Here is a 20,612-nt window from a genome sequence, read left to right as displayed (position 1 = left end):
TTTCAAGCTTCTAAGTTGATCTCTTTTCCTTCTTCTTCCTCTATGAACACCAACACACCCACAAATGGCTCAATAATGCTCAAAAATGAATGAGGGTTTGCAAAGGTAGAAGTTGGGGTTGACCTCCCAATAATTACAAAAATGTCATTTTAGTCCAATTTGCCACAATTATGTTGTCAAGAGCTAAAATGCAATTAATTCTCATACTTAAGATTAAAAATAAAAATATCTCAACATTCAAATGTTACATGTAGGTTTTAGTTAGAGTTTCATTGAGTAAATCTTTAACACTTTATATTATTAAACAAAAAAGAAAAGATGGTTATTTTTAACATCACTGTTCCATTTGAATTAGACCAGCAACATGTGTTATATTTCTTTGGTTGAGGTAAAGTTACGAATTAGCTAAAATGCATTTTAAGATTATCCATGATAAGTTGAAGTTGAGTTCTCTAGTTTATTTTGGAAAAAGAAATATATGAAGTTCAGAGCATCCCTTTTCATATAAATTATCCCTTTAGGGATAGTTATAGTGGTCGTAGTGGGAATAACCGACCGAGTAATGGCCATAAGAATGTACTTACCTTTTTAATAGTTTCCAAAGTTTTTTCTATCTTGTTGATGTAGGACATCATTATTGTAGAATATCATTATTATTTTCTACATTGAAATTTTATTATTAAAAACAACGGGAAGTCTAGAATTAGAACCACTATCATTGATTCTTATATTTCGAATAGAAGCCCTAATAATCTTGATTTAAAGAAAATCAATTTGCTCAAGTCTCGCCGCCAGCTTCCACAATAATAAATAAGAAAAGAAAAAAAAAAAAGCTAGTGCCTAGCGCGAAAAGTTGATTTTCCAAGTAATATAACGTTAACACTTTAGTTTGTTTGATTTCTCGTTAGTTCCACTTTCAATAAGGGATTGGAAGAAACGAGCCTAGAATAGCAGCACAATCTCTTACTTTTTTCAAACCCCTCTTCTATTATATTAGTAAAACGTTAGCACCCCTACAGAGTCATGATATTCTGCTCACGGGTGGAGGGGAGGGGCGAAAATATAATATGTATAAAAATCGGAGAACAGGGGGCCATCGTCAACATTTTATACTTTTTGGTATAATATGTATTAAATGAAAGTACAGAGGGCTATTTGTAACAAAAAAAATCAGGGGGGGCCACAACCCCCTGACCCTAATAAAGCTCCGCCCATGATTCTACTAATCAGTGCATTCCGTATAGTTCGAGACTTAATTCTTTACTTATTCCATATCAAGAAGAATTTCAGGAAATAACATTTATTCCTATTTATTTTAATCCCTACCTATCGGGGATTTTTCCTCATTCCAACTTCGAATTCTTGAAAATCATCCCCACTTCTATGATTTAAGGTTAGGAATTTCATTTTGGCAATATCCCAAGCTATTGAATTTGTTGTCTTCGGTGGGGCTACTTCTTTTGAAATGAGAAGAATAATATAGTGAAAGTAGGCCTAATCGATAGCCTTATATGAAATTCTTGGGAGAAGGTACCAATTGATAGTCTCGATAGTTTTAATTATAAATAATACGAGTAATAACAAGGATAAGTAATGTAGAAATTAAGGTCTTATACAACAAATTACAATTAAGTGGGCTTCAATATGCAACTAGAAATCTTTGAAATATGAAGCTATTGATAAAAAAAAAATTCACTTATTTTTTACGGCTAAAAATGATCTTTAAGGATACTCATATGATGTTTAAAGGATTCTACTTTAGTGAAAAATCTTAACCCTAAGCGTTAATTAATATGTATAAAAAATCGGAGAACAGGGGGGCCATCGTCAACATTTTATATTTTTTGGTATAATATGTATTAAATAAAAGTACACGGGGTTATTTGTAACAAAAAAAAAATCAGGGGGGGCCACAACCCCCTGGCCCTAATAAAGCTCCACCCATGATTCTGCTAATCAGTGCATTTCATATAGTTGGAGACTTATAGTTTGATTCTTTACTTATTCCATATCAAGAAGAATTTCAGAAAATAACATTTATTCCTACTTATTTTAATCCCTACCTATCGGGGATTTTTCCTCATTCCAACTTCGAATTCTTGAAAATCATCCCCACTTCTATGATTTAAGGTTATGAATTTTATTTTGGCAATATCCCAAGCTATTGAATTTGTTGTCTTCGGTGTGGCTACTTCTTTTGAAATGAGAAGAATAACATAGTTAAAGTAGGCCTAATCGATAGCCTTATATGAAATTCTTGGGAGAAGGTACCAATTGATAGTCTCGATAGTCTTAATTATAAATAATACGAGTAATAACAAGGATAAGTAATATAGAAATTAAGGTCTTATAAAACAAATTACAATTCAATATGCAACTAGAAATCTTAGAAATATGAAGCTATTGATAAAAAAAATTCACTTAATTTTTACAGCTAAAAATGATCTTTAAGGATACTCATATGATGTTTTAAGGATTCTACTTTAGTGAAAAATCTTAATCGTTTTTAACATAATAGTTAGCATTTACCCTTAGAAAAAATACGGTTACGACAATAGTTTATGCAACCCTAAGCGTTAATTAATGTAAGTCGAAATTAGAATAAATGAGACTTTAATTGATTTGGTAACATGATGTATTGCATCTTTCTAATAAAAAATGTAGAATGTGAAGTTGTTTTTTAATGTTAAACATGTTATAATCAACAGTTCTATGACAACAAAGTACGTTGGGGACAAAGATATTTGATCTTCCATTGTCCTTTTCAGCCTTAGCAAGTTCTCATATCAGATTCAAGTATTCATACATTTCAACTAATCTATGCTAGTTGAAAGAAACCTTTAGTTTTATCTTAATTCGGTCTTTAGCTAGTTATCTATCTTCAACAACCTTGGCCTTCAACTATTAAGGTAATAGATGAACATCTTCACTAGTTTACTCGACTCCTCTTCTTCAATATACAACAAAGTTCTAGATAGTCTAAGCTTCTGCTAGTAGTTTTGGCTAAGACACTTAGGTTACATTTAATTACAGTAAAACAGGTTTCATTTTTCGTTTTTCCTTTTCAATTTTCATTTTCCGTTTTTAGTTATCATTGGAAAATTCAGAAAAAACGTTTAGTTAAAACTTATTCATTTTTTATTTTCAGTTTTAGAAAATCAGAAAACGTGTTTAGATGTGAATTTTTCTATCGTTTTTCATTTTTGAAAAAAAATTAGTGGTGGTAGGGTGGAGGTCGGGCAGTGGTGGTACCGATGATGGCAACGGTGGTGGTGGTGGTGGTGATGGTGGCGGCAATGGAAACATGGCAGCAGTGGTGGTGCTGGTGCTGGTGATAGGGTAGTGGTGGTGATGGAATGCAGTTGATTGTGGTAGTGGTGTTGGGTGGATAGGTTTGTGTGTGTTGGTGTTGTGTGGGTGTGTTTGTGTGTATGTGTGTGTGTGTTTGTTTGTTTTTGGGGTGGAGGTGTGTGTGTTTCTGGGTGTGTAGGTGTGTGTGTGTTTGTGGGGGTAGGGGCCGGTGTGGGTCTGTGTGTGTGTGAGTCGGTATTTGTTTGTGAGGGTGTGGGTGTGGGTGGGGTGGGTATGTGTGTGTTTGTGGGTGTGTATGTGTGTGCGAGGGGTTAGAGGTGGGTTTAGGAGTCGGTGGGCATAGGTAGGTAGGGGTGTGGTGAGTTGGGATGTTAAGGTATGGGTAGCTAGAGGTGGATGAGGTAGAAGTCGATGTGTAATTTTAGAACACATAAATTTTTTATTTTCTATGATAAATTTAGAAAAATAGACGAACTAAACGCATTTTCAAAATTTTTATTTTTCTTGAATTTTTTTTCCGAAAAACGACCCGTTCTTTTGCAACTAAATGCAACCTTAGCCATTTTTATTCATTTACTAAATGTTTTTCTAAAATTTGTGTAAGTATTGATCATCAATGAAATTTATACAAAAGGAGAGACTAATATTAGTGCTTAACAATCCAAGTAAATGTTATAGAAGTGATCACAATAAAAAGTTTCTACAACAATTATGGTCGAGATTATATGTCTTGATTTGCAATGATTCTTCATTCCCCATTCAAGGGTCCCAAATAATGATTATCATATTTATTATTGCCTTTTCCATACCTAACCAACAATATCTTGTAATCATTTCTTGCAAACAACAGTTGGTACCAATTAGTAACCTTATAGTTTGTCAATCAATGTTCAATTCTCCTTGCTCTCAAACCAAATTCTGAAAAACATGGCACGTTAACTTCCAAAATTGGGTGTAATCATGTCTTGCAATTAACCTCTTGTTGTTGATCTTTTAACTAAACTACAATTATTATCATAATCATCGACCTATTTTGGTGCCCACGGGGCTCTTCATCGGTACACATGTGACTCAAATTATTTGTTAATGTCTTGCCATAAATACAAAAATACAAATGGGGACAACTTTTCCTTGTTAACCTTTCAAGAAATAATACCAATTTATTGAATAACATCCCTACAAAATCAACATCATTGATGGTTACAACTAGACCATATGTTAATGAGATGTCCATTACCATCCACATAGATGTCACATCAAGAAAACTTATCGATTACCACAATCTATAAGTTAACGAGTAAGATTTTGATAATACAATGATTTTACGAAAAACAGTTCGGTTACCCAAGTAAGAAAAATGAAAACGTACGTTGATATTTTATGATATTAACTCTTTTATGCTTTGGTGATAGACAGAATTCATTTCCCATATCAGTATCAAATTTATCAATACCCGAACTAGAAAATTGAAACTTTTTTACCTTAAAAAAAATTAAATTTATGTTAAATGAAAAAATGACCAAAATTAATTATCCTATGTAACTTGTGCTTTGTATAAACCTTTAAGCAACTCAAATAACGACCATTTTGTATATCTTTTAAAACACACAAAGATGCAACAAACGAACATCTTAAAACACGCATAATATTTATGTTTACAAGTATATTTTCGAGTTCATTCCAACATATAAAACCTATTACAATATCGATAATACAAAACTAAACAAAACCACATCTATCAACACCACAAACAATAGCTCTTCCAACATCTTATCTTCAAGCATCAAACGAAACTGAACGAAACTAAACAACACCCCATGTCGCCATCGTTGCAACTTCAAGAGCCATTGGATCAGTTTCTTAGTTCCCCAACACCCTCTTTTTTCTTCTTTCATTCGGGTTTTAGATCCATCATCATATATTCTAATAAACAAGATCACGTTTACCACCATAACATGAACTTTTCTTGAAAAACACCTAATATTTGCAAGATTTTGCACGACGTCGATTATGATGGCAAACTAGAGAAAAGATTTTGTCTTTCATCCGCTACAGATCTTGCTCTTTGTAACTCTTCATTAGGGTCTTTACTACGACTACTCGTAGCCTCCTCTTTCATCATTTCATCAGCACAAGGTCCATAAGCCCAACTACAAGCCAAGAAATAGAAAAGATTCACAAAGCTCATAATAGCAAGAACCCAATAGTAACTATCATAACGCCCATGGTTAATATTAGTCGTGATCCACCCTTCTTTTCCTCCACCTCTCGTAAGTCTTTGAACAGTGTTTAGAATAAAACTCGCCAACAAATTAGCGACAGCCATTCCTAACAAGAAAAGAGAAGCTGCGACACTTGACATGCTTTTAGGAAACTCCGAATAGTAAAACTCATTCTGCCCAATCGCACTAAAAGCTTCGGCTAATCCATGGAGACAGTATTGTGGGACCAACCACATTGCTGACATGGCAACTACAGCTTGAGGGTTGTTGTATAGCCCTTGTTCGATTGCTTTCTTTCTTCTAGCATGTTCAACAATGGCGGAAACCACCATGGCCATGGTTGAGATAACGAGACCAATACCCATTCTTAATTTGACGCCAAGATGGACTTGTTTCCCTCGGATTTTTGTAGCCAATGGGATTATAACACGATCGTATAATATAACCCAAAGTGCTAGAACTGCGATTGTGAAGAAAGCGAAAGAACCTGCGGGAATTTGGAAGCTTGATCCCATATGTCGATCCATGGTGCTTGCTTGGATTACTGGAAATGAAGATTGAGCGACGTTTATTGACATCATGAGACCTGAAGACCACAATGGTATGACTCTGATTAGAGCTTTGAGTTCTTCGGTTTGCTCTACTGTGCATAAACTCCATGGGTCTAAAGCAACTCCATCTGATGTTAAATCTTTTGGGTTTTGAACGACGCACGCTTTGTTCAAGAACCTACATAAAGAATTAAAGATTACACAGATTTTACAAAATACCCCTTGTATTTTCAGTTTTTTACAAAACTTTCTTACATCTTTTTTGTTACAATAGCTTTAAGGTATATGATTACACTTTATATATATGATATGATTTAATATATATGACTAATTAATATTTAATATCGAATGAATATATAACATAATATTATAAGTAACAAATATTAAAATTAAAATATACCTACAACAATATTAAAACCAAAAATGATGTAAACGAATAGTATAAAACCAAATTTTGTGTTATATAAGTCCTTTACATCATTTTGGTGCAACAAAAATGGGATTTTGTGTTTGGATTGGAGACACCCTTAGAAAAAAAAATCGTTAATTATAACTATTTAGGATCTAAGTGACAAAGAACAATACCTTAGTCTCTTGGTGGGTAGAGATTCAGGAGAATCTTTGTGATATTGCCACGAATCGGAATTTGGAGGCTGTGAAGGTAGTTTTCTGTTCTTATAAGCGACAACAATGACTTGTAAAAAGCTAGTGAATAAGCTCTTTTTAACTTTCATCTTGACGTATAGTGAAGAAGCAACAAAGAACAAGAATGTCGATAAGAACATGAGAATTAAAGGAACCCCAAAACCCACCCTCCATCCAGCATGTTCTTGAATATAAACAATACCCGTGAAAGCAATAAGAACAGCGATCGCTCCTGCAGCATAATACCATCCGAAAAAGCTTTCTAATGCTCTTTCGTTTTTGGGATTGTGTTTATCGTCGATTTGTTCAGCACCAAATGCTAAAGAACATGGTCGAACACCTCCGGATCCCAAGGATATGAAGACGAAAGCGAAGATCAAGAACGCGAATTGAGAATGAGTCGCTTGTTTGCAGGTTTCGGTGAATTGATTACAAATCGGTGGCTTTAAATGTGGCACCATTGTTGTTATCCACAACAAGAGCATCCCCTGTAATTAGAATCAACAATTAATTAGCTTTGAATTATGATGTGGATGAAAAAGGTTTGAATTTTGAAAATTCAAATTGTTTTCGAGGGCTTCTATCAGAGAAATTATGAGGTAGGGTTTGTGGACCATGAATAGGCAGAAACTGGAGAAACCACTTCCATGTTCAGTGGATGTTTCAGACCTAATTAATTAGTGCTCTCCTGGACTTATTGAATTCAGCAACCTCGTCCAGATAAATTCTTTTTGCAAGTTAATATAGTCAACGTCAGAAATACTGTTCAAAGATCAAAAAAGCTTGAAAGAAACAACGTATGATTCATTAATCAATGCAGGATTCGATTGCGTTCTTATGGTATTACTAAACACTCAGATTCAAACAAATTGAAAGATTACCAGAAAGGAGAAGCAAGAACCCAAACCAATGGTGAGAAATCGACCCAAATATGAATCTGAAAGAAATGCGCCCAAAACAGGGGCAAAATTGGAAGCAGCAGTCCAAAGAAAGAGTATGTTTGTGCCTTTTGCGACACTAATCTTGTAATCCGTCATCAAGTAGAATATCATATTTGGAACTAAACCATAGCTAGCCACCTTCTCAAATGCCTCATTTGCTGCAAAACACGAAAAAGATCCAAGATTTATAAGAATCATCGAAAACCCAGATCAAATCAAGTACGAAACTTCAAGATTCAAGAAACCCATGAAGTAAAAATGCAAACTTTTCAAGATTTGAAGAATGTGGATGTGAATTAAGAAGAATCAACATACCTATGATGAAAGGCATGGTGACTAAACCTCCTTTCTTTCTTGAGGAAACCTGTGTTTCCTGGTTTAATTCCTCCATTTGCTCCCCCATTTTCTTCGTGTTTTTTCTGACAAATAATATGGGGGTTTCCCTTTATATACTGGTGCTACTTAGAAGTTATGGGTTAATCTTTATGGTTAAAAAGAGGGGAAAGAAACTGTAGAGCATTTTGGATATGATTTTGCTCAAGAATGGGGTCTAACCACAAGTCAGAGTGAATATTTTAACAATGAAAACACATGGGGTTTGGTTTTCAAGGAAAAGTCCAATCTCCACACTTGTTGAGTATTTTCAGAGTGAGTGAGTGATAAGAAAGGGCATGGTTAATTTTTGGGTATTTGATTTTTTATTTTTTTATTTTAATTATTTAGTTATAAATTTATAGTATCAAAAATGTTTTTCTTTTTTTTTTTTATTTCCGGTAAATAAGCTGAAGTTTTTACTGTGGTGGGGTAGCATATGGGCTTGAATCCATGTGCATGTACGTAGACTTCAGTCCCCACCAACTCATGCCTCGAACTCAACCAAAAAAATATTAATATTTATTATTTAATAATTACCACTTTTGAATATTGTAGGTCTATGTATGTTCCTTCGTGATATAATAATATATACATAAGAAACTGTCATTTGTTATATTAATACATTTTTTGCTAACTGTATTTAGTATGAGATTGGAAATTAGTTCTTTTATTATGTTATTTAGATGATTTTGCTTTAAAACTAGGTTACTATATTGAATTTCCTGTCTAAATAGTTTATTTTTGAAAAACCAAATATCTTTCTATATTTTATTTTTATTTATCTTTTTATCTACCATCTAGATTAGGATAGATAATTAAATCAAAAAAAAGTTTAACAAAAATAATTAATATATTACATATATCATTTTTTTATCATTAAGGCTCGAAAGAGTGATGTCATTTTTACCGTACTCATTTCAATGTCATGTTAACTTTTACCACAAAAATATGGTTCCTTGTCATACACAAAGAGTGGTACCACACTTTTTTTAACAACTTAATTTAACTAAAATTTTTATTTTTAATTAAAAAACGTAACATATCATTACCTCAGAATAAAAAAAAAATTACATTGTCTTACTTAAAAAACATAACATGACATTAAAAAAAAAATCCTAAACACTTAGAAAAAAAACTAGAAATCTTAAAATTACAAACATATATATATATATATATATATATATATATATAAGAAAAACAAATACTAAAGATACAATATTTTCTTGTGATTTTGAAAGAAATAAATATATAAAAAAAATACAAAGAATTAGATTTATGTTTGGAGAAATAAGGGATGTTAGATTTTATTTAGACTAAACTGCACAAATGGTCCCTGTGGTTTGCTCAAAATTGCCACTTTGGTCCAAAAAAGTTTGAACTAGCACCACTGGTCCAAAGTTTTTATTTTGTTGCTTGTTTGGTCCAATCTATGCTAATTTTTTTCAAAATGACGAATTTACCCTTTTTAATATGATTTTCTCTTTTTTGTTAATTGTTTTCTTGATTTTCAGATTTAAAAAAAAATAAAAAATAAGTAATTAAATTAAATTTCTCTCTCTCTCTCTCTCTCTCTCTCTCTCTCTCTCTCTCCCTCTAACAAATCAAAATCTGCAGTCGATCATCTAGATGTTCATATCCAATCGCCAAATGAAATCAACAAACTCTTTAGGATTTTTCAAAACTTCATATTCAATCTCTAGATTAACCATGAACAAAATCAGTAAAATTCATGGGTATCTTCAAACCTAGAACCTGTAACAAAATCATATAATTTGTGGGAATCTTCAAACCCAGAACCTGTAACAAAATCATCTTCTTTAACCTAACCTAGGAAATTTTTAGAACTTCACCTCCAACCTCCAAATTGGTGGCAGCTACCACATCTGATATCACCATGGACCAATTTCCTTAACACTAAACAAATGACAGAGCTTTGACTCTATTTAGATCTGATATTGAATCGATAACAAAACTGATGATTCTTGAGTTATAGAGAAGTAATCCTAAAACTTTTTTTGGTTTTTGATTTCTGGAACTTGGACTTTTTCTGGTGATGATTATTGATTCTTGAACGTGGATGTCGTACCTGATGATTCTTGATTCAGAGACTTGACGATTGCCTCCGGTATTGCATTGTTGTTGGTAAAAAGACATCCCCCTCAATATGTTGTTGCTTCCAGTCTGGTCCCTCTTCTCAATCAGACAAAGGTAGAGGACCGGAGTCGTTATTCCTCCTTCGTGTGTTGCTGACCGATTGAATCAGAAGAAGAAAGAAGACGATGAGGGTTTCAAGATGAACAGAACAAAAGCCTCAACACCGACCACGCTGTCTCTTGACCCTCCTGGCTCCATCAAACGACCCTCAGGTGAGCTTCAGCTTCAGAGGCTGCGGCCATTCTCATTTCCTAAAAGCCTAGGGTTTTCAGAGGTTGCGGTCGATTCAATCCCTAGCTTCGATCTTTGTGTCACAGCCTAGAACTTTTAGGGTTAGGGTTTCGCTGCCAGAGCTTCGATCTGGTGGCGTTCATCTTTTCTGTCGGTGGTGGTCATCTTTTCTGCCTGTGGTGTTCACGATTTCCGGCGAGAGTAAAGCCTGGGTGAGGGAGTAAGGGTAGTGATGTTCTCTGAGAGAGAGAGAGAGAGAGAGAGAGATTTTATTGTTATTTTTTTTATTTGTTATAAAAAAATTATAAAAATAAAATAAAAATGAAAATGTTCTTTTTTCTTTTTTTCTTTTAATCATAAAAAGTATTTAAATAATAAAAAAACTGAAAAAGAAAAAAAATAAGGGCAAAATAGTCATTATGAAAAGGTTTATAGAAAAGTGGATCAAACTCGCAACAAAATGAAAAGTTTGGACCTCTGGTGCTAGTCCAAATATTTTTGGACCAAAGTGGCAATTTTCAGCTAACCACAGAGACCATTTGTGCAGTTTTGTCTTTTATTTATTGGTTAAAAAATCTCAAATTTGACCGTTGAATGCTGGAAGAAAAGAGAAATATATAATGGAGGGAAAGATAGACAATAGATACACTCTACCATATACAGTCAAATTGCACTCGAAACCACAACCAGAAGGCGGTATTCTTCGAAATCGTAGCAAAGGTACGGTGAAACCGTGTCTACTCCTTTAGGCCTACGAAGATGGTATTGACAAATGATAAAAGTATTTAATTTATCTTTTTATTTTTTATATTTGTCTTCGTGCACATCCAAGTAAGCCCCTCTTAAGGCTTTTGGGATTTGAGTTCTCTCATGTTTCATCCATCAAAGTCAGGACAAAATCTCACTTCGAATCCAGTTTTATCCTTTCAAGATGTAAATGGTGTTTTCTATAAGACTTGCCATCAACATATGTGTCATTTTTTTGTACAATTAATAAAATTTTAATTAAATCACAATTATCTTGTTTTAGCTCTAACCACACAATGAAAAGTCTTCTGTAAAATCACAACTCCAATATACTAATAGTATAGCAACATATCAATTTGAAAACAGATTATAGCATACAAGTACGATACATAATTAATAATTAATTTCACTTATACTTATTTTAGGATACTCAACAAAATAAATAACACTACTTTCTAATCATATTTAATATCTTAACCATCTTTGTAAAACATTGTTTATATAGCCACTAACCTCGCAATTGGTCAAGTTATAAAGTTGTGAGATACGAAAATCTGATGCGAGGTAGTTTTAATCTCGTTTCCTAACTTTTTTAAACTTTGTAATTGTTCTTGTTTTGCCTCTCTGGCAACTTGCCAGTTTGACCTTTTATTTATATATATTTGTCAGTTCCAAAAAAATAATAATGAAAATATTTCTCCCAACTTTTCCTATTTTGTTGGGTTTTTAACTTTCTCCAAAATGAGTAATTTATTTACTTAATTCTTCTTAAATCAGTTTTCCAAAACTTAATATGTCAATTGTTGCTTCAAAAATGAGTTTTGGAACTGAAGCATAGTTTCACATGTCAATTTTCAATATTTTTCTTTTTTGGATTGACATATAAACGATATATAATAGTTAGAAACATGCTAAATTGAGTGAAAAATAAACTTCTGAATAGCAAAAACAAGTTCAAAATTGGATGAACTTTTTCTTCGATTGGTGTATAAACATGATATAATAGTTAAATACATGCTAAATTTGTATAGAGCGGACTAGAGTTGTCACACCTCCAAACCAGAACGGCGGAAACGTTCGGGGGCAGAGGACGTCATATTCAGTATCATAACAGTTCATAGAAAGGAAAGTACACATCACCATATATATTAAAGTTTCCAAGATGTTTACATAATTGTATTCATTACATGTTCAAAAGATAAATACATAAACATTTTTCAAAAGAAGTAATTAACGCCAGCGCGTTAATCCCAAAAGTTGATTCCCAAACCTGCTTAGTGGTTCCCTGAGAATACAAGTTATTTCAAAGAGAAAGTGTCAACAATTAAGTTGGTAAGTTCGTAAGTGGTTTAGAAAAATTTAATGCCATTCCCAAATGGGTGTATGTTTTCCAGAAAACTCAGTATTTCAAATGTAAATAGTTATGACTGGTTGTGTTGAAAATGAATGTATTAGATTCAGAAAATCTCATATTTTCCCTAATGGTTGAGATATGAATTGTTGTGTTTTCCAAAAAAAAACCCTTATTTTCTTATAAAAGTATGAAATGCATATGAATGTTCGTGTCATAAGTTGTAAATAATCGCACCAGGAAAATCCCTTATTTTCCTATTAGTTGTTTGGTTTGTATATAGGAAAAACCCTTATTTTCCTAACATGACTGATAGTCTCTAAGACCGAAAGTTGCAAGAAACCGACGTTCTTAAAAGTTTTGTCATAGTTTTATATAATAAAGCTATACGAAGATCGCATTTGTTAGATGAAGAATAGTTTTAATAGCTACTCGTTCATAAAAGCATAATACCATAATAATTGTATATCCGATGAGTTTTATAACCATACTAAACATAATATGTCTGTAACGACGTTCTTCAGGCGTCGCAACGTTATGACAACTGTCACCCAAAAAGACGGACTGTAGCTAACAGTCAGGGCGCGGGATCATGACTTCCCGTATAGATCTATACACATTTGACACGTTCACCGAACGGGAGACTCTGGTTATAGACAGGACTTGCAGCGTTACTTTCTAATAAAGAAAAGTAACGTTTGAAGATATACACGTCTCATGGATTCTCAACTAAGTCTATATTAAAGTGATAGTTTTGTATGCAAAGTTTATCCTTTTTCACAATGTTTGACAAAGCAAAATCATAAGTTTTTAGAATGTATAAACGACTTAACAATGAAAGGTACTTTGAAATCATTATATATTTTTTATAAGTCTAATGCACGCAAAGTATGTCAAGAGTTTTCCATAGTAGTAATGAGTTCCAAGTGATTTATTCGATAAAACAAGTGAAGTGAAACTTTATAAAATACACGATAATAACCGTATGTTTACTTGTATTCCCCCCCTAAAAGAGTATAAAAGCATTTAAAATGTATTTAAAGTGTGTTTGAAAGGGGTATGAACTCACTTGAAAGTTTGAAGATAGCAAGATGGAAAACCGGGCAGAGTTTCGTTTAGGGAAACGGATTTTCCTTGGGATTCTCGGGAATCTCGAGATTAAAATTGACCTTCGGGACTTGCACAAAATGACCATGGCTTCGGGGTAGTGCGAGCACGGAAAACGAGGCAAAACGCAAGAAAAGTGAGAGAGAATGAGCCATTTTTCCGAGAACCCTCGCATCCCTTTTATAGAGGGCTGGAACCACCTCGGTACGCGGGGCGTACGCGTACGTCACGCATGACCGAGTCCTCGACTGCCTCGCACTTCGGACGGGATGGGGGGGGGGGGTAAGCTCGCATAGGGGTGGCGTGGACGATCCGAGACCATGGCCTCGAGTACGCTGGGCATACTCGTGTACGCTGGGCGTACTCGCGTGACTCAAACTTCGGATAATACCGAATTTTTGAATAAAAATATATATTAATTATTTATCAAACTTCAAAAATTCATATCTCCTTCATACGAACTCCGTTTTCGACGTTCTTTATATCCACGCGTAGGTGAGACTAAGATCTACAACTTTCGTTTAGATCCCGTCGGCAAATTCCGAAATTATTTTTATTATTTATTTATTAAAATGACGTGATTAAGGAATTTCTTTAAAAATTCATAATTTTTTCATACGATGTCCGATTTGAGCGTTCTTTTTATGCACGTTTGTAGTTTAACGATATCTATGACTTTCATTTAGACACCTAAGGTCAGAAAGTGTTTTATTGAAACTTTGCGTTTTTACGTAACTTCGTATCGTCAGTTTTTGTCGGAAAACTTAGAATGGTCATAACTTCTTCGTTATAACTCGGATTTTTGTGTTATTTACATGTTTGGAAACCTTAAGACGATACCTACCACATAGCGTACTCCAAACAGAGCTTTTGAATACTTCATTTTTCGATGATATTCTAATCCCTTTTTCAAAGAGGTTACAAGACTCGATCTTTGATGACTTGAAATGACGGGTTGTTACATCATCCCCCCATTAGAGGGAATTTCGTCCCGAAATTTTAATACAAAAGAAAAGTCTTAGGGGCTGAGGAAGAGGTGTGGATACTTCTGTTGCATTTGATCTTCTCGTTCCCACGTGAACTCAGGTCCCCTCTTAGCATTCCATCGGACCTTCACTATTGGAGTTTAACTTCCCTATCCATGATCTCGACGGGTTCTTCCACAAAGTTAAGATTTTCATTTAGTTCGATCTCATCAAGTGGAATTACAAGTGTTTCGTCGGACAAACACTTCTTCAGGTTTGATACGTGGAATACTGGATGCACTTTGTTAAGCTCGGTTCTGGACCAACTCTTGAAATGATTTCGAAGGGTCCAATGTACCTAGGATTTAGCTTCCCACGTTTTCCAAAGCGTATCATACCCTTCCAGGGTGAGACCTTCAGTAGTACACGATCACCAATCTGAAATTCCAAGGGTTTACGCCTTTTGTCGGCATAGCTCTTTTGCCTATCCCTTGAGGATTTCAGTCGTTCTCGTATTTGCACAATCTTTTCAGTAGTTTCTCTGATGATCTCCAGACCAGTGAGGGTGCTATCAGGGACTAGACCTTTTGCCAATTGTGTGTCGCCCACTTCTGTCCAGCACAGAGGTGATCTGCACTTACGGCCATAAAGGGCTTCAAATGGAGCAGTCTTGATACTAGTATGATAACTATTGTTATAAGAGAACTCGACCAAAGGTATGTGAACATCCCATGCTTTACCAAAGTCGATTACACATGCTCGCAACATGTCTTCCAAGGTTTGGATCGTCCTCTCACTCTGTCCATCAGTTTGGGGGTGATAGGCTGTACTCATGTCCAACCTTGTTCCCATGGATTTTTGCAATGATTGCCAGAATCTGGAAGTGAATCTGCTGTCTCTGTCCGAGATGATAGACATTGGCACTCCATGGAGTCGTACGATCTCTCGGATGTAGATTCTCGCTAGCTTTTCCATTTTATCAGTTTCCTTGATCGGTAAGAAATGAGCGGACTTGGTTAATCTATCGACGATTACCCAAATAGTATCTTGGCCACCCTGAGTTTTGGGCAGTTTCATTATGAAGTCCATGGAAATCTGCTCCAATTTCCACTCAGGTATTTCAGGTTGTTGGAGTAGTCCTGAGGGTTTCTGGTGTTCTATTTTGATCTTGGCGCAAGTCAAACACTTGCTCACATATGTAGCTATCTCTGCTTTCATGTTTGGCCACCAGTAAAGTTGCTTGAGATCTTGATACATCTTGTCTGACCCGGGGTGTACGGAGTATGGAGTCTTGTGTTCCTCGCTCATAACTAACTCTCTGCATCCACCAAACTTGGGTGTCCATATTCGGTTTATGAGGTAACGTGCTCCGTCACTCTTGATTTCTATGTTCTTGTCCATTCCCCTAAGGGTCTCACCTGTCATGTTTTTGGGTTTCAAGGCCTCTATTTGAGCTTCCTTGACTTGTGCTGACAGGTGCGAATGGATCGACATGGCTAATGACTTCACTCTTCGGCCAGAGTACTCCTTACGACTAAGGGCATCTGCCACGACGTTTGCCTTTCCTGGATGATAGCAAATCTCACATTCGTAGTCGTTGAGCAATTCGACCTGACGTCGCTGTCTCATGTTCAACTCCTTCTGGTCGAAGATGTGTTGCAGGCTCTTATGGTATGTGAAGATAGTGCACTTGGTACCATATAGGTAGTGTCTCCAGATTTTAAGAGTGAAGACCACCGCCCCATGTTCTAATTCATGAGTGGTGTAGTTGACCTCATGCGTTTTTAGTTGTCGTGAGGCATATGCAATAACCTTTCCCCTCTGCATTAGTACACAGCCCAGCCCTTGCTTCGAAGCGTCGCAATATACCACAAAATCTTCGGTCCCTTTTGGAAGAGAAAGGATGGGCGCACTGCAAAGGGCCTGTTTCAAAGTATGAAATGCAGCATCTTGCTTTTCTCCCCAATTGTAGGTCACACCTTTCTGGGTTAAGGCGGTAAGAGGCTTTGCGATGCTGGAGAAATTCTGAATGAACCTTCGATAATAACCAACAAGACCTAGAAATTGGCGAATTTCTGTTGGTGTAGTTGGTGCAGACCAGTTTTTGATAGCCTTGATTTTTTATGGATCCACGTGGATTCCTTCCTTGCTGACCACGTGACCGAGGAAGTCCACCTTTCTAATCCAAAACTCACATTTTGAGAATTTTGCATACAGTCTCTCAGTCCGTAACGTCTCTAAGACTTGCCTCAGATGTTGACTATGCTCTTCATTATTCTTTGAATAAATGAGTATGTCGTCTATGAATACTATCACAAATTTATCCAAGAATGGACGACATACCTTATTCATTAGATCCATGAATACGGTCGGGGCATTGGTTAGTCCGAACGGCATCACTACGAACTCGTAATATCCGTATCTTGTTTGGAAGGCCGTCTTGGGAACATCACTCTCCAGGACTCGCAGCTGGTGATATCCCGACCTCAGATCGATTTTGGAGAAGTAGTTGGCTCCTTGGATTTGGTCGAATAAGTCATCGATTTGGGGTAGGGGGTATCGGTTCTTGATGGTAAGTTTTTGAGTTCTCGGTAGTCGATGCACATTCTGAATGATCCATCCTTCTTTTTCACGAACAACACAGGTGCTCCCCATGGCGAGAAGCTTGGCCTGATGAATCCTTTTCCAAGTAGCTCATTCAGTTGGCTGGATAGATCTTGCATCTCTGCCGGGGCTAATCGATAGGGTGCTTTGGCTACTGGGGTAGCTCCGGGAACCATATCGATTCTGAACTCGACTTGTCTCGCGGGAGGTATTCCCGGAAGGTCCTCGGGAAAAACGTCGGGAAAATCACATACGTCGGGCACATTCTTGACGTCCCGAACTTCGCGTTTCACATCTACAACGTGTCCCAAAAACGCGTGACACTCCTTGCGTAGGCATTTTCTGAGCTTGGATACTTGAGATGATACGAAGAGTGGTACTGGGTTTGTCGCCCAAGACAATGAAAGTTTCACCGGTTGGCAGATTAAGGCGAACGGCCTTATCGTAACATAAAATGTCCGCATGATGAGAACTCAGCCAATCCATGCCAACGATGACATCGAAACTCTTAATCGAGACTGGCATGAGGCTGATTGAAAAGGGATTATCGTTTAAAGTTAGGGTGCAGTTTAGGTATATCTCCTTAGTGCCTTTGGCCATTTCTACTATGAACGGTTCACTTAATGATTGTGGTATTGATTTTAGCAAGCCTTTAAAGTCGTGACTCACAAAACTCCTTTCCGCTCCACTATCAAACAAAATGCATGCATACGAGTTATCGAGAAGAAACGTACCCGTAACAACAGTAGGGTCCGCAATGGCTTCATCTTGTCTCATTGCAAAAACTTGGCCCCTTCTGCCGGTATTCCAGTTGTTTGCCTTTGGGCAATCCCTGCGGTAGTGCCCCGTGTCTCCACACTCAAAGCAGGTGCGGCTTACCCCGGTATTTGCAGTGGGAACGGATGGTTGGGTTGGCTCTTTGCAATAGTGGGCTGTATGTCCCTTCTTATTGCACCTGGTGCATTGAAGATCATGGCAAGGACCGTGGTGGTGGAAGTTGCATCGGTTGCACTTAGGAAGTTTCCCATTATATGAGCTTGTGGGGGCAGGGTTGGCAGGTATAGTCATAGCGTGGGTCGCTATTACTTGTTGTTTCTTGGGGTTTTCCTGGAGGGTTTGTCCCCTCCTCTTGTTCCAAGGCCTACTCTGGCCCTGAGCCTCCTTAGATGGATTTGCGGTTGCTGCAATGGTACCCTGTTTTACTCCGTGGTCGATGAGTCGCTGAGCCAGGCGTTTAGCGCTGTTGTAGGTAACAGGGTTGGAAGCGAGGACATGCCCTTGAATATGGGGTGACAACCCCCAAATGTACCTTTCAAACTTCTTTGATTATGGGTTGACCATGGTAGGGCACAATGCAGCGAGGTCGTTGAACCTAGCTGTGTAAGCGACTAGGTCAGACCCAGTCATTTTCAGATTCCAGAGCTCCTGCTCAAGCTTTTGCACTTCGCCCCTTGGGCAGTATTCTTCCACTAGTAGAACCTTCAGCTCCTCCCAACTCATGGTGTTGGCGACAGTGAGCGTTACTGAATTCACATGGCTTTTCCACCAAGTGAGGGCTCGATCTATGAAAGTGCATGCAGCGAACTTGACTTTGCTTGCTTCCAGGCATGAGCAGATCTCAAAGACCGTTTCAGTCTTCTCGAACCATTGCATTAGTGCAATGACTCCCCCAATTCCATTAAAAGTTTTTGGCTTAGCGTTAGAGAACTCCTTGTAAGTACATTCTCTTACTTGACCATGACCAGTGCCATGATTTGAATGATTCGTGCTGCTTCCTGCCCCTCCATTTCCGTGGGAATTTATTTGCGAGAGGGCTGCAGTTACTGCTGCTGTGATAGCAACCTGGACCATGGCTGGATCATAAGTTGGTGGTGGAGGTGGTGGTGGTGTCGTGCCCGTTCTGGGCCTTAGGTTTGGACGAGGAGGCATCGTGCTGCCAAAAGAAAATGAGAGATTTATAAGTTTTGATAGTTCAGAGTTGAATGATAATGATTTAACTCTCCTTAATAGTTTGAGAATTTGGTTTGACCTACACAGGGTTTTGAGTTCGATTTAAAAATGGAGTTTGAATAGATAAACTCATGAATTGAATGAACTACGCATAATTAACAACAAGAAAGGGATATGCCTTTATATATATTAAACATATAGTTGTGTTACATCTGAGTCTAGACAAAAGTTTTTGACCTTTCTAAAGGTCTCAGATACAGGAAATTTTAAAAAAATAATACTTTTATCCGAAGTCCTAATTTATAACAAAAATTGAGAGTCGGGCAAGTACTACTTGCAGCGCAGTTTGCGCTTGGAGCTCGACTCCGTGTCGGACTGCTTCGACTCCATGAGGCGCCTATCAAACGCAGCTTGCTGTTCCCTCAATTCTGCGAAGGCTGCATTTGCTTGTGCTTGGAATGCTTCGGCGCGAAGTTGGATGTCGTTCTGCAACAGTTCTAGGCGGTTGATATCGGCCGTGTGGATTTGTACTTCCACGTTGACCTCTCGGATTCGGTTGGCTTGCACCCCGGATTGATAGCACTGGTTGGCGAGTTTGCCAACCATGACCGGAAGTGCTCGGTCTGCTGATCCCCCGCCTCTGACATCATAGAAGTCTCGGCACATGCCGTAAGGAGGGCGTAAGCTTTGTTGTTGGCTCCAATGATAGAGGTGACTTCCCCACACAGGAGTGGGTCCTTGGAAGTTCCTCACGTGCACGAGAGGTTGTGGGATTGGTGGATTGATAATTTCTGGCTCCGAACCCGTGCCAGAGTCATCTCCTTCCTCCAACTCTATAGGCTCTTCATCTTCTTCAGGATCTTCTTCGATCCATCCTCCATTACCTTGGTTGGGGTAGTAGGGGTCATTGGGGTGATGGAATCCCGCCATTTAGACTGTACGAGAATAAGGTTAAGAATTTACTATAAGCTAGAGCACATGAAACTTACCCTTAAGTTTAATGGTTGATGGTAGCACAAAAACTCCCTTAGTATTATGTAATGATGTGCTTTTGGTAAGTTTTAAATTCGTTGTCCACTGCAGACACTCCTTGGCATACGTTAGTCGTCTCTCGGACAAATATAGTTGATCAGGCCATATTCTTCCCAGTTCCGATTACATGTCCCAAGGCGTACCTGTACTGCACAACTTATTTATAATACTTCTAGAGTTATTCGATATGAAACTGTTATTAGTATGAAATGAGTGCATGCTTACCTTAAAACTAAATAAATCTAATTTCAAAATTATGACTTTTCTCAGAGTGTTTTTGCCCAGTTGAGTTTATAGTTGTATACCAAAAAGAAATGGTTTTGATATACTTAATTCCCTATAAACAAAGCTCTGATACCAATCTGTCACACCCCCAAACCAGAACGGCGGAAACGTTCGGGGGCAGAGGACGTCATATTCAGTAT

General features: G+C 37.0%; 1 protein-coding gene across 1 annotated transcript; it reads right to left on the bottom strand.

The window, feature by feature from the left end:
* Positions 1-4,926: 4,926 nt before the first annotated feature.
* LOC145042938 (protein NRT1/ PTR FAMILY 1.2-like) lies at positions 4,927-8,247 on the bottom strand. Its single transcript, XM_078991461.1, has 4 exons — positions 7,987-8,247; positions 7,612-7,829; positions 6,671-7,218; positions 4,927-6,263 (listed from the first exon to the last, which is right to left on the bottom strand). Exons 1-4 carry the CDS (start codon positions 8,072-8,074, stop codon positions 5,321-5,323), a joined length of 1,797 nt encoding a protein of 598 aa, XP_078847587.1. The 5' UTR covers positions 8,075-8,247; the 3' UTR covers positions 4,927-5,320.
* Positions 8,248-20,612: the final 12,365 nt, after the last annotated feature.

This window comes from Lactuca saligna, chromosome 4 (assembly GCF_052625555.1).
Source record: "Lactuca saligna cultivar CGN05327 chromosome 4, ASM5262555v1, whole genome shotgun sequence".
Taxonomy (NCBI): domain Eukaryota; kingdom Viridiplantae; phylum Streptophyta; class Magnoliopsida; order Asterales; family Asteraceae; genus Lactuca; species Lactuca saligna.
This window is presented reverse-complemented; position numbering and strand designations above follow the sequence as displayed.

Bases quoted from the DNA above. Each gene is read 5' to 3' on its own strand.
- LOC145042938 (XM_078991461.1), bottom strand. From the start codon at position 8,074: ATGGGGGAGCAAATGGAGGAATTAAACCAGGAAACACAGGTTTCCTCA. The intron at 7,830-7,986 runs GTATGTTGATTC...CGTGTTTTGCAG, and splicing joins CACCATGCCTTTCATCATAG to CAAATGAGGCATTTGAGAAG. The intron at 6,264-6,670 runs GTATTGTTCTTT...TTCTTTATGTAG, and splicing joins CTACCCACCAAGAGACTAAG to GTTCTTGAACAAAGCGTGCG.